The sequence below is a fragment of the Myotis daubentonii genome, chromosome 18 (assembly GCF_963259705.1).
Source record: "Myotis daubentonii chromosome 18, mMyoDau2.1, whole genome shotgun sequence".
NCBI classification, from domain to species: Eukaryota; Metazoa; Chordata; class Mammalia; order Chiroptera; family Vespertilionidae; genus Myotis; species Myotis daubentonii.
Window position 1 is genome coordinate 16893902 of NC_081857.1, and position 14091 is coordinate 16907992.

The 14091-nt window shown below is 40.1% G+C and overlaps 1 protein-coding gene across 5 annotated transcripts in view; it reads left to right on the forward strand.

Moving 5' to 3' along the window:
- KCNK2 (potassium two pore domain channel subfamily K member 2) overlaps window positions 1-14091 on the forward strand; it is a 150814-nt gene that overhangs the window by 77247 nt on the left and 59476 nt on the right. For all 5 annotated transcript variants that reach the window (XM_059675622.1, XM_059675625.1, XM_059675624.1 and 2 more), the window contains exon 3: window positions 1070-1187. In XM_059675622.1, coding sequence (XP_059531605.1) covers window positions 1070-1187 — 118 coding nt within the window. The remainder of the gene's footprint in view (window positions 1-1069; window positions 1188-14091) is intronic.

Here is a 14091-nt window from a genome sequence, read left to right on the forward strand (position 1 = left end):
ACCTCTTAAGTCTTTAAATTTTTTTGCCTATCAAACGAAGTTTCCTCTAATTTTAAAATCTGTAAGTCAAGTGATGAAGATTTCTAAGACTATATTTCCAACAGAAATGTCTTATCTGAACAATCTCTATGTTTTTCTTTTACTACACATTTTCTCTTAACACATTCCCCTTATTTTTATTTTATTTATTTTTATTCATTTCAGAGAAGAGGGGAGAGGGAGAGAGAGAGATAGAAACATCAATGATGAGAGAGAATTATTGATCGGCTGCCTTGTGCACGCCCCCTACTGGGGATCAAGCTTGAGGGGACTGTGACCTTCTGGTTCATAGTCAGTGCTCAACCGCTGAGCTATGTGGGGTCGGGCTCATATTCCCTTCTATGTTTAGTGTTTGTGGAACTCCCCATTCCCTCCCCAAATCTGATGATTGAAGAAGGGCTTAAAATGTCATCATCTGTCTGTCTAGCTGCACTACTCAAGGCAGCATCTAGATCCTCATGATCCATGGATTCTAAGAATCCCAAGTATAGATGGACTTACTTAGAGAGTAGTGAATTGTGGTTGCATTTTCCATCTCATCTTAGCCTGTTTTGTTGGACCTCATTGATATATGTTCTCTATAGCTTCACACTTCCCAGGCTTTGCTACTTATGTTTAACATTCAAAATGATTAGGACTTTGGAAATATTTGTGTTTTTGATGAAGCTAAATATATTATTTAAATTGTAGTTTACCATCTGATATTTTAATTCTGTGATGTTTACTAAAAATGCATTGCTACAGTTAGTTGCTAAGGTAAATAAGTCACTATATATGTTAATGGATGATATGAATGCATATTGATACAATATGATAAGCTTCCTGCAGATCCACTCACTTACTATCAAATAGAATTGAATTTATTAAATTCTTTAGTATAAAGTTGTAATCTATATTGTATACTTTAAGTGGAAAAGCAAACCTTAGAATTGAAACTCCTTGTCTAATTAGTCATCTGGGGTGGAAAAAATGCTGTTTGATGCCTCCATGTGATTCATGTGTACTGATGAATTTCTTTTTAAACTTGCAGCAAATAGTGGCAGCAATAAATGCAGGGATTATACCGTTAGGAAACACCTCCAATCAAATCAGTCACTGGGACTTGGGAAGTTCCTTCTTCTTTGCTGGCACTGTTATTACCACCATAGGTAGGAGACAACTTATTTTGTTTTTTAATTTTGGTACAGCTTGTGAGCTAAAATTCATTTGTTTGAATTTTTTATTTTTTACAGTTGATCAAAATGGTCTTTGTAAGGTAGAAAACTAGATTTTAGTGAATTAATTTTGGAAAGAAGGTTTAAAGGTTTGAACAAAGGAATGATGGAAATGAATTAGTTATTGTTTCAGAATCCTGAGTTAAATTTACAATACACTGAAACTCCAGGGCAGTGCAGTTGTCGTTCAACTAATGGGTAGGAACTTCATGCAATGGCTTGAAATTATGATGTGCGTGTGTGTGTGTGTGTGTGTGTGTGTGTGTGTGTGTGGTGGGGGAGGGCAAATAGTTTTAAATTTTCCTGCATCTTTGATTCTTTGGTTTTAGAAACAAAGGGTTGGAGTACAATTTTGACTTTTTAAAATGATTTGATATCAGCGTTTTCAATTTATAGATTTTAACTCTACATTTTAACAGGTTATTCCTGTTCTTACATGCATGTCTATTTTAACTACTTCAGGGCTTTCTTTTTATACATTGTGTTTCCAATAGTATATATAAATATATATATATATATAAAAGCCTAAGCGACCAGCTGACCGGCCAGTAGCTATGACACACAATGACCACCCGGAGACAGACACTCAATGCACAGGCATGGAAACATGGGACATACTGATGAATCTCAGAGGAAAGGGGAGAGGGGGGGAGGGCAGAACGAGATTAACCAAAGATCTTACATGCATACTAGAGGCCCAGTGCATGGATTCGTGCACCAATGGGGTCCCTTGGCCTGGCCTGCGGGGATCAGGCCAAAACCAGCTCTCTGACATCCCCCGAGGGGTCCTGAGTTGCAGGAGGGTACAGGCCAGGCCTAGGGACCCCTTTGGTGCATGAATCTATGCACCAGGCCTCTAGTATCCTATATAATAAAAGCCTAATATGCAAATCGACCAAACAGCTGAACGATTGGTTGCTATGATGCACACTGACCACCAGGGGGCAGATACTCAATGCAGGAGCTTCCCTCAGCCCACAGGCCCCAGGCCAGCCAAGGCATGTGCCAGTGTGGGTCCCCTAATCGCCCCACCAGTCACCTCACAGAGAGAGGCGACTGGCAGCAGTGGGGGGGCAGGACCAGCAAGTGGGCGGCGCCAGGCCAGCAAAGGTGGGTGCCAGTGGGGGGCCCTCCCAATCATGCTGGTTGCCCCACAGATTGGCCCTGATTGCCGGCCAGGCTTAGGGACCCTACCCATGCATGAATTTTGTGCACCGGGCCTCTAGTATCTATAATAATAAAAACATAATATGCTAATTAGACCAGACAGCCAAACGACCTTCTGGACATCATTCCGGACATTCCGTCCAGATGAAGCCGTAGTGGTGGGGGCCGAGGCAGAGGCAGAGGCAGTTAGGGGCGATCAGGCAGACAGGCAAGCAGTTAGGGGCAATCAGGCAGGCAGGCAGAGTGGTTAGGGGTGATCAGGTAAGCAGGCAGGCAAGCAGTTAGGAGCCAGCGGTCCCGGATTGTGAGAGGGATGTCTGACTGCCGATTTAGGCCTAATCCCTGTGGGATCCCTGTAGGATCAGGCCTAAACCAGCAGTCAGAATCCCCTGAAGGGTCCTGGATTGCGAAAGGGTGCAGGCCAGGTTGAGGGACCTCCTCCCCCGCATGAATTTCATGCACCGGGCTTCTAGTATATATATATAATTAACACTGAACTGTGAGGATTACAAAAAAGAATTAAAGTTTAAACCCTTGCTGTTTTGCCTCTTAATCATGTCACCTGTTACAATGATAAAGGGTCACATAGTGGAATGTGATCTCTTCCTCAGCTTGAGCATGCACACACCCAGCACCTTCTAGGCAGCAGAATGGGTACGTGTGGATGACTTCTCTTCTGTTAGTCATTCAGTGCCCAAGAAATACCCAGAGGACATAAATGCCAGGCTTGGGGACCAGGAGGAGTTATAGCTGTCTGGTTTAATGGAAAGAGGTCATTTTAAAGCATAGTATTCAAGATAAGGAAGGAAACTGAGCCATCACAGTTATGAAGGAATTTTAAGTGAAAGAAAATATATGTGCAAAACCGAGTTCTGCCCGTCCACGTATGCGTGTGATGAGAGTGCCTCTCCTGGGCTTGATCTCTGATTTTGGGGTGTGAATTAAACTTCTAAAAATTGTCATTTTCTTCTTTGGTGTCATTGACAAATGACAAATCAAGTATATAAGGTTTCAAATCAGTACTTTATATCAAAGCCCTAAAGAAGAAAGCACGGACAATTTATGGACGAACTCTCGCTTAAAATTTCCCTTTGAGAGGAATCTGTAGTGACCTGTCATTATGAATCCACTGGAATGCCTCTTTGTGCCGGATCACTTGCCAGTGAAATAAATACCTTAGCATGTTGATTTTTGCCTTCGTCAAGAGGTCAAGGAACTATGTTTACTCTTACTTTTCCATTAGCTAAGTCAAAAGTTGTGTGGCTGTGAAAATCTGGAAGAATAGCAACCTTGATTTCTAACCATAATAACAGGTTAACTTTGGCGCGTAGGCATCTTGGTCATTTCTACTATGGAAATGACTGTTTATTGTGTAAACTACTTAGAGTCTGGAAGGGAAAAAAAACTCACAGACTGAGTGAGAATGGTTTGTTTCTGCCCAGTGACAACTCAAAAGTCCAAGTTATAACTCATCATGACCACCACTAAATTATTCCACAGGAGACTCGGTCATTATACAGCCTTCCTGTTGCAGGGTATGTTTATAAACAGTCTCATTTTTTTGAATCCCAAATTCAGTAAGTTTTGCAGACATATCCTTCAACACATGAAAAAAATAAGCCATTATTACCAGCCTTACCCCAAATGATAGCCATTAAGCACAGTAACTGATTATTTAGGTTGTTTAGGTAGCTGCCTGACAGCCCAGATCTCCTACTGTTCTATCTCAGGCTTCAGTCTTAGGTGAGTTAAGTCATTCTAGGTCATCCAGAAATATTTCATGGTCTTTTACTCCCAGGTCAAGGCCACCTACTCTGACCTTGCACTAGATCAGGGGTGGGGAATGTCTGGCCCACAGGCCGTATATGGCCCACAGAATAATTTGGTCTGGCCCTGCCAAGGCGTTAGAGGTAAATTAATTAACTGACCAAATAGAGCAGGCTAATTTTTAAACTGATAATTTTGTATGGCCTGCGAATGATGTTATAAATGTCCAAATGGCCCTTGGCAGGAAAAAGGTTCCCCACCCCTGGACTAGATTATCATCTATGGTTCAGTGAACATTTTGGCTTTTGAAAATTTAAAATGTAATTACTCCTCCTCCCCCCCCCCCCCCCCCCCGGCTCACTCAACCTCTTTTTTTCAGTATGTGTAACTTGAAGCTAATTTGTACTACTGGATATCTGACTGGAGCCACATATATAGAATCTGTATTGTTCTTACTGAAACACAGCATAGAATTAACAAACTTAAGTGAAACAATCCTAAATTAAAAATGAAAAAATGCAATTACTAATAATGTTAATGATAATTGTGTGAGCCTTGTGTGAACAATCATAGAAATTGTAACCTCTAGCACTAGTTGCATTGTATCAGCCATTTAAAAATAGAACTTGAGCCTTAGCCGGTTTGGCTCAGTGGATAGAACTTCAGCCTGTGGACTGAAGGGTCCAGGGTATATGCCTGGGTTGCGGGCTTGATCCCCAGTAGGGGGCATGCAGGAGGCAGCCAATCAATGACTCTCATCACTGATGTTTCTATCTTTCTCTCTCCCTTTCTCTTCTGCTCTAAAGTAAAAATAATAATAATAATAATCTGTCTAAAAAAAAAACAAAATTAGAACTTGAGACAGTTTTGGAGAATAAATTGCAGTGGATTTTATAAGGTGCCTGGTACAGGTAGTGCTTCAGGGAGCTGCATTGGCTGCAATTATCCAAGACTTTTCTATTCAATATTATCAATTTGCCTTAGAGGCCAAAGTTATCCTTACTGTTCATTGGAAATATGCCCAAGGAGAGTTCAATTACACAAAATGGAATGTTAAAATTTAAGGACTAATTTTAGAGAATCTCTGCATATGTCTATATACTCTTTCCAAAATCACGCCCTTCCAAACCCTTCACAAATTCCATTCCAAAGTTGTATAGACTAAAATCCATTTTTTACTGTTCTCTCTCTCTCTCTCTCTCTCTCTCTCTCTCTCTCTCTCTCTCCCTCCCTCCCTCCCTCCCTCCCTCCCTCCCTCCCTCCCTCCTCACTTTGGGACTACCAGCCAATTCTGTTGGCTCTGCCTTTAAAGGAGACCCACCATTTAACTACCGTTTTGGTCCCAGCCGGCATTGTCTCAGTGGCAGGATCCTTGCAGAAAGGAACCTTCTGCTCAGAACCTTCCATGGTTTCCAACTCAGTTGGAGCAAAAACCATCCTTCATTGCCTCTCTCATCACAGATATGCAAGTTCTGTGAGGTTAAGGGATTTGATGTGTTTGAATCTTTTCTGTATTCCCAATGTCTGACACATAGTGGGTGCCTGATAATTATTTCTGGAATAAAAAACTAGGCATTCTAAGTGGTATGAAGCGTGGCTTACTAGACATGACATAATGCTGAAGTGATACCAATGATACTAAATTCTTAGCTCTTTCAATAGCTTTCATTACTAAATTTTTGTTTGTTCATTTGTTGACTCAACAAATAAGAAAACAACATCACTCTGCTACTGCAACAATAAAAGAGCAATTATTTGAGCTTAAGTTGCACAAGGACCAGTTGAGGGGCCAAAGGAGCCAATAATCATTTACCCTATAGCGTGTCAGGTATGTTTCAGAACTTTTAATGGAAGTGGGTAGGAGTGACACTTTACAGAGATATTGGGGTAGATGAGGAAAGGGGCAAGGAATACTTTCCTTAATGAGTGTCCTAGTTGAGACTGGAAAGATAACTAGGAATTTTCCAGGTGAGTAAAGGTGGAAAGGAAACATTTGAGGCGTTGGGAGTTCATGTAGGCTAGATCAGGGGTCAGAGACAGTATGTTCTGTTAGGGAATTGCAAGTTATCTAGAACTGTTGTTTGTCACTGAAGGGATTCATGCTCAGGACCATGTAAATTAGTAAGTCGGTGTAAGTAGCTCCTGTTGAATCAGTGCTACTTCTGCCACTGCCAGGGGTGTAAAAACACGGTCTGCCTGCAGTCCAATGTGCAAGGTAAAATTTGCACAGATGAAATAACTGAAGAAAAACAGAAACAAGTATATTCACATCGTACACGGAACCATGGTTTAAGTGCTATAAGAGTTGAGAAAAGGGAAATATTATGTGGGCTGGAACTGGAAGGAAAGGTTTAACTAGAGAAATTGGATGTGAACTCTGCTTTGAAGAAAAAGTTTTGGTTTTGATTGATGAAGGGGGGGAAAGAGCCTCTGAGTCTGTGATGTGGCTAAGTGAAAATACAAGGAGAGGAATGAACTTGATTTATTTTGAGCATTAGAAAAGTCAGCATTTGACTAGACCAGAGGAATTATTTAAAGGAATAGTGGGAAATATTATTGACTGACTCAGGGGGGAAAAATATAGTTGAATATAATTTGATTTTTGTGAATTTTGGACCTACTGTAAGTCAGAACATGGATTTTTCTTTTTTTGGCAAGTGGAAGGACAGGTTAAAGGGGCATTAGAAGATGCATTTGTCAGAAAGAGGATCCATGGAGACTGACATCTGAGAGGACAATTAGGAGGTCATTTCTGTGACCGATGGAAGGAGCAGGAGAGTATTGGGGTGATTAGAGTTGCTGTTGAAGGATGAGAGTAGGACAAAATGCTAAAATAAGTAGTTGCAAGAATCAACAGGCCTTGGTGGCCAATACAATGAAGAGAAAGGAGTCAAAATGCTGAATATTGAAGTGCCTATTTAGGCAGCAAGCTTGTTATTCATAGAGAGCGAGCGCTACTTGATCCTGTGAAGGGAAAGGAGGAAAAACAATGGCCAGGATGTTATATGTTGTGTTATATCATGAAGCTTCATTTTAGTAGCTTCCCCCCACCTCAGTTTTTATTTGTTTATTTTTTAGTTCAGACAGACGAGGAATACAGGTGGGCAGGCTCCCTCTAGGGGCTCACATTTGGGTTGAAGAGGCCAACAACCAATTATTAGCACATTGAAAAACAAGACCATTATCGATGGCCATAAACACTGCACAAGAAGTTCATGTGCAGCGATAGGGAGCAGACAGTGGAACTGGGTAGGGAGTGGGAGGGGTTCTAATGGAGACTATTTAAGACATCTGAGCAGGTGACATTTGGGCTGAAACTTGGGCGATGGAAAGAAAGCAGTGGGGTGAAGAAGAGGGCAAAGGCATTTGAGGCAGAGGACTCAGCAATGGCAAAGACCTTGAGAGGGGCAGATTTGGGCATATTCAAGGACTGCAGATGGGTCCCTGTGGCAGATCCCGGAAGAAGCAAGGTTAGCAAGATTAACAAGAGCCAGGGTGTGTAGGACCTGGTAGGTCACGGGAACGCTGTAAGTTCAGTGGGAAACCATGAATGATTTAAGCAGAAGAGTGGCATGACCTGGGTCAGGCTGCCTTTCAGAGGGCAAAGGGGGAAGCAGGGAGACCAAGAGAGAAGATGTTGACTTGAACTAAGGAGGGTGAACAGTGGACAGATACATGATATAAAAAGGAAAGTTTCCTGATGGAGATATACTTATTTCCTAGAATACTGCCATAGGGGTATCGGGTTTTAAATTTGTTATTTTAAAGCTAATAGGAAATCACTGATACTGTAGGAAAGGCTATTGTCAAAATGATGTAATGGACAACTGCATTCTATTTTGAGGTCAATTTGAAGATAGAAATAAAATGTAATGTGATTAAGTAAGGCATTAACCATGATAAAATTTCCCCCAGTGGGAAGCAAATTGGAATGCTGGGGCTGAGATCTGCCCAAACTTATCCCTCCACCGTCGTGGTCTCTGATTGTCACAATGCATAACGACAAGGGCACCACCGTGTGTACAGCAGCTCTGAGGTCCCAAAGCATCACGTGAAGTCCTATGGGAAGCTTTCCCTTGGACCAGCTGTGCTCACAGTTACAAAGCACCCGTTTTCTACCACTTGAGTGTGGAGATTGAATTCAGTTATGTAGTTTCTATATTCTGGTCCAGCCATGGGGACTTTTAATTTGCTTCTACCCAGGCTGCATTGCTAAAGCTGTTACAACAATTGTCACAGATTTACTGCAAACCCCTATTTTGCCCGTTTAGCTTAATGCTTAATGATTAGAAAAACAAGACGAAACAAAAAAATTAAAGTTTTGGAGTAACTGTATCAAACAGTTTATCTGGGTTTTTATCTTCTTAGAAGAGGTCTATTTTGGAAATGCAGAGGGTTATTGCAAGCTGTAGAGCCTTATACATTCTTCAGCAGGGAGCCCAGGACCTTTTTGTTGGATTTGGTAAAAAAAAAACACAAAACTACAACTTAGAGGGTGAGCGGGAAATTGTTCAATTCTGTGATCTCAAGGAGCCACTCTCTGAACTGGGAAACGAATACACTTGAAGCGGTGGTGTAGAATTTGCCAGTTAGCATTTTCCCAGGGGGTGATGTCATTGCAACTTTGGTGGGTGGGTGTTACCTTATTACGTTAGTACACTCATAATTCTGTGGCATTTCACTGGTCTCTTGGCCAGTCTCAGAAAACTGCATATTGGATTTTGGAAACCCATTTTAAAGGAAAGTTAATGTTCTGTGAGGTAGCTTAAAACATAGATAATCTTTCGAGGTGACTTCCAACCCCTACTGAAATCTCTGTATTTTTCTTTATGCCAGTTTGTTAAAGTGTGTGTTTATTTTTTCCAAAATATGTGACTCTGGTGTTGGGCATTTGAAATACCGACATTGAAATTAAGAAATCATTTTGGGTTTTTCATTCCCAGTTTCTCTTCCCATCCACTTAAATAAATGGAAATAAAAACCCATCTCAGGATATTAACAACCTATGTTCCTGCCATTCACAGAGGTTTACTTATTTTGTAAGTTAAAATGCATTTCTCAGAGAATATGTCTTATGAATGGTAGTTAAGTTTGTAGAGTTCAAAATTATATTTGATAGGCAATCAAACTGAATTATTGCATTAATAGTGTTGTAGACTCCAAAGCAATAATGAAATAGATTAGTCATCTTCTCTTCTCATTACATATGTATGTCACATCAGTCACAAAGAGGTTCAGTTCAGAGCACCTGGTACTCAGAATCCCAGAATCTTGTGCTGGTTGGAAGGATTAGAGATATAATCTTCTCAGGAGTGAGGAAGTGGCTGCTCCTTCCCCTTCCCCTTCCCTTTCCCCTCCACCTTCCCCTTCTCCTCCTTCCCCACCTCCTCCCTCTTCTTTTTCTCCCCATCCACCTTCCCTGCCTCCCTCCCTGTCCCCCTCCTCCTCCTCCTTCCTCTTCTGTTTTGTAGTAGAAGAACACAGAACAAGAGAGCATAGATCTAACAGAAACTGGAACTCCCAGTGAGAGGAGGGCTGGCTATGGTATCAGGAGTCACACACATCTTGGGTGTGTTCAGGTCAGGAATTGCTTGTATTCTGAAACAAAACACACTATATTTCTGCATACTTCTGAAAAGTTTGCAGTAACATATGTAATCTTCTGGAAAGCAATCACTGTCAGATTTTGTGATCAAGAAATTACTCCAAGATTGGAAGCAAAGAATTATCATGAAGTTAATGCCCTGAATACACACACAATCTATTTTTGCTTTGTCTTCTCCCCCTTCCTAACCACTGAAATCTAGCACCATTTGTCATAAATTATAGATTTTACAGGGCATCGAACTGACCATTGGCTATGCAGGTATGGCTCTGGAAGTGATTATAACTAGGTGAGATGAGTATCAGAAAAATACTTTTTGTAACTGTCGCAAGTATTTCCTTTGATAAGGAAGGAATGTCATAACATTTGTGTGGGCCTGCCTTGCTTTCAGCTAGTCATTATGCTACATATTTGTTTCCTTCCCAGTCCTTTTTAAAAATAAATTTTTAGACTTGTGCAATGTTACTCTTGGAAAATTGGCATTGTTATGTATGTGGTACTGTAAATACAGCACAATGTTTACAAAAGAAGTACCTGTGCCAAATGAGGGTCATGTGTAAGTATTGTGGTTTGTGTGCACATAAAGTCCAATGCAGAGTAGGCCAACTCCAAATGGAAAGGAATTCCATGTAGCCAACTCTTGATTCTGACATCCCATTGGGGGAAATACAGCATGTGGCAAAAGTAGGTTTACAGTTGTTGGCATGGAAAATAATACCATAATAAAGAAATAAATAATAATAACAGAATAAACTCTGTGTTTCATCTACTCACAACTGTAAATCTACTTTTGCCCCACCGTATGTTGACAGGAGGAACAATTCAAAGTCACAGGTCATCAAAAATGCCTACTAATGACTAATCTTACACTTCTACCCCTTTCAACTTTATGTTTAAAACAGAAACAACCTGTGGGCCAGTGTAGTTGAGTGTTATACTTCTCCCCTCTCTGCTTAGCTTTCCCTTATTGAAGATGCTAGCAGAGGGAAATTCCCACAGGCAAACAGCAAGAGAAGAAAAAAAGAAAAGAAGGGGTATGGAATAAGTCATAATCTGCCTAAATAGCTTCTGATCAAAAAGAACACATGTTCTAATAGGTAATTTCAGTGCTTTCTGTAGATACCTTAATGGAAACTATGCTGTGACTTATTTTGATGCATAAAAATAGATGTAGGTAATAGCTCCTACACCTAAATAATGTGTTATATGTATTCATGCAGCCACTTAGCCTACTATTACTTAGCACAGCTTAGAATGAAAATATTCCTCCCTGGTTTGTTTTTTTTTAAGGAGTGATACAGTTGAAGGAATGTCAAATTTCATTTCAGAAAATGTAAGTTTAGGTTTTTGTCTTTGCTATGAGCTAGGGTTGTATTCTTGAGCAAATCGCAGTTCCATTATCTTTAATTCTATCACTTGTCAAATGGGCCTAGTGTTTCTCACAGTCAGAGTTGTTGTGGAGGTTAAACAGGATTATGTACGTGAAAATAGGTTGTACACTGAATGACAGTATACCAATTTAGAGAAGCTGGTTTTACTATTAGAGTCATTTTTCTTTTGTGAAAACAAGCCAATATTATCTTTTGCACATTTATTTATATTGCTGGTATTAACAAAGAAAGAAAATACATTCTTCTGTAAAATTTTGAATGCCCTCCTTCCGGGTTACTTGATATTCAAACTGATGAAACAGTATAAGAAAATATTTAATTTGCTTTCCAAACTGTTTCCTTAACCCCATCACTGCAATAGGATATTTTTTTACTTTTCACATGTAATGTTGGCTCTGTGTATTATTGAAGGAGATTGTGGCCCAGAACTACCTTCCTATAGAGTGGTTTCACCAGGGAAACTATCTCCAAGTAAAAATAAATATGTAAAGTTATAATCTTAAGCTTCTTTTTGCAGAGAATTTGCTGTTATTGATGGTATTAGTTAGGGATTTCACTCACATTTTAGTAACGTTCACTTAATAAGGTCAAAATCATGGTAAAAGCATTCAAACCATTCAGGGAAATACATTTAAAAACTTGACTTTCTTTTTTGCTGTCGAGGCAAAACACTGCAGGGGTGGGCAAGCTGTGGCCAGTGGGCAAAGTCCAGCCTGCCACCTGGTAGGTCATCACTAGAGCACAGCCACACCCATCTACTTTAGTATTGTCTTTGGCTATCTTCTTGCTACAATGGCAGAGCCCAGTAGTTACAACGGAGACCATAGGGCCTGCAAAGCTGAAAATATTTACTATCTGGCCTTTTACAGGAAAAGTTTGCCAACCAGGGACTAAAGGAAAGCGTTTAAAGCAAGGAAAAAGAATGCAGTTTGTGAATAGAAGACGTGGATTGGAGTCTTGAGTCTAATATTTATTCATTGTGTGATTTTTGACTACATCATTGAACTACGTTTCTGAGTGGTTTCCTTCATGGGGCTAGTCTAAACTTTTTAATAGGTGAATATTAATACACGTGCTTGCTGTCTCATAGGATGTTATGAAAACTAAAAGGACAATATATTTAACAATGTTTACGATGTACATAATATTGACTCTTTTTTTAAAAGAATTTGCTGTATTTCTCCATTTCTCGACATTGTTCAATGAAGATTGAAATCAGCTTTGTGGCTTAATTTTTGTAAACCCTGGAAGTTATGTGGATAAGCTTTGAGGGCTTAAGATTATATCTTCTGGAGAGAAGGTCCACAGTGTGTATCAGATTCTCAAAAGCGTCCACAGTCCTCAAAGGGGGTTAAAACCATTGGCTGGAATAAGTCTACTTTTCGGAGTGATGAAAAATGAAATTTTAGTGGCACTTCACAAATTGAGAGAAAATATCATGTTGCAATATGCTAAGGTAGATGCTAGCAGATTAAATAATAACAAAGACCTGAGGATAGAGCTCAAAAGGAAACCATGTGAAACTGTTTCTAAAAATAAAACAATCTCCTATTGTTGAGTTCTGAGTAACATTATAGTGTCAAACATTTTCTTTCAGTTGTCCCAAGCTCCTGCAGATTCTGAGTTGTTTTCTGTAAACATGATGGGAAATGTTATAGTTTAGAACATGAAAGTCCAATCTCCATCCAGGACATTCTGGGTTTTAAAAATTCAGGCTTTGGGGAAAAAATTTCAAGAAAATGAAATGTAAGTGCCAGAAAAATAAGTCAACATATTCTTTGGGGTATAAATTAGAGAGTGGAAATTATGGATTTATGATAATAGCAGGTTGTTATGATAAAGACATTCTTAATTATGGGTAATTATAGGGAGAAAAATTAGACCTGATTGGAAATCACATTTAATAAACTCTTTTGTCTTTTATACCATGTTTTCTGGTTCCAGTTTACAATTATTTGCCAAAAGTCTGAAGATGTGCAGTGCTAATTGCCTTTCAAAATTCATGGAAACTTTGGGAAAGATACATAAATCAAGGCAACTCTGGATAGGTGTTTGCCTATGTCAATACAGAAAATAAATCTCATTCTTTTATAGGGCAACATTGGGCTTGCAAATAGTGAGCAATTAATGATGTGCTTACTTAAAATCAAGTGCTGTATAATTTTACTTTAAAAATGTAATGAGTACGTTTACATAATTAAACAAACAAATGAGAAACAAATAAGCAGGATAAAAAACATACAGTGACAGCCCTAGCCAGTGTGGCTCAGTTGGTTGGGTATGATCCCATGCACAAACAGGTTGCTGGTTTGATTCCTGGTTGGGGCACATTCCACAGGTTGCAGGCAAGGTCTCTGGTGCGGGGTGTGCAGGAGGCAGCCAATCACATAGATGTTCCCCTCTCTCTCTCTCTCAAATGCAATAAAAATATTAAATATGTACATTTATATCCTCTATAATAAAAGCCAAATACGCAAATTGACCAAACGGCAGAACGACCGGTAGAATGACTGGTTGCTATGACATGCACTGACCACCAGGGGGCAGATACGCAATGCAGGAGCTACCCCCAGCCAGCAGGCCCCACGCCAGCCAAGGCAGGTGCCAGCAGGGGCCCTTCGATCGCCTGCCGGTCACCCCACAGATTGGCCCTGATCTCTGACCAGGCCTAGGGACCCTACCTGTGCACAAACTTTGTGCACCAGGCCTCTAGTATATATATTTACTTATTTATTTTGGTGTTCCCCAAAAATGTATACAGACTTGAATGATTACAAAGTCAGTGTTTATTAATATGCAGTTCATTTTCAAAATTGAGTTATCAGCTGTTGAAATGTTGTATACTCTTTTAAGGACCCCTTATATAGAGGGAGAATCCCCTGCAGCTGACCCCCAGTCTCTCATTCTC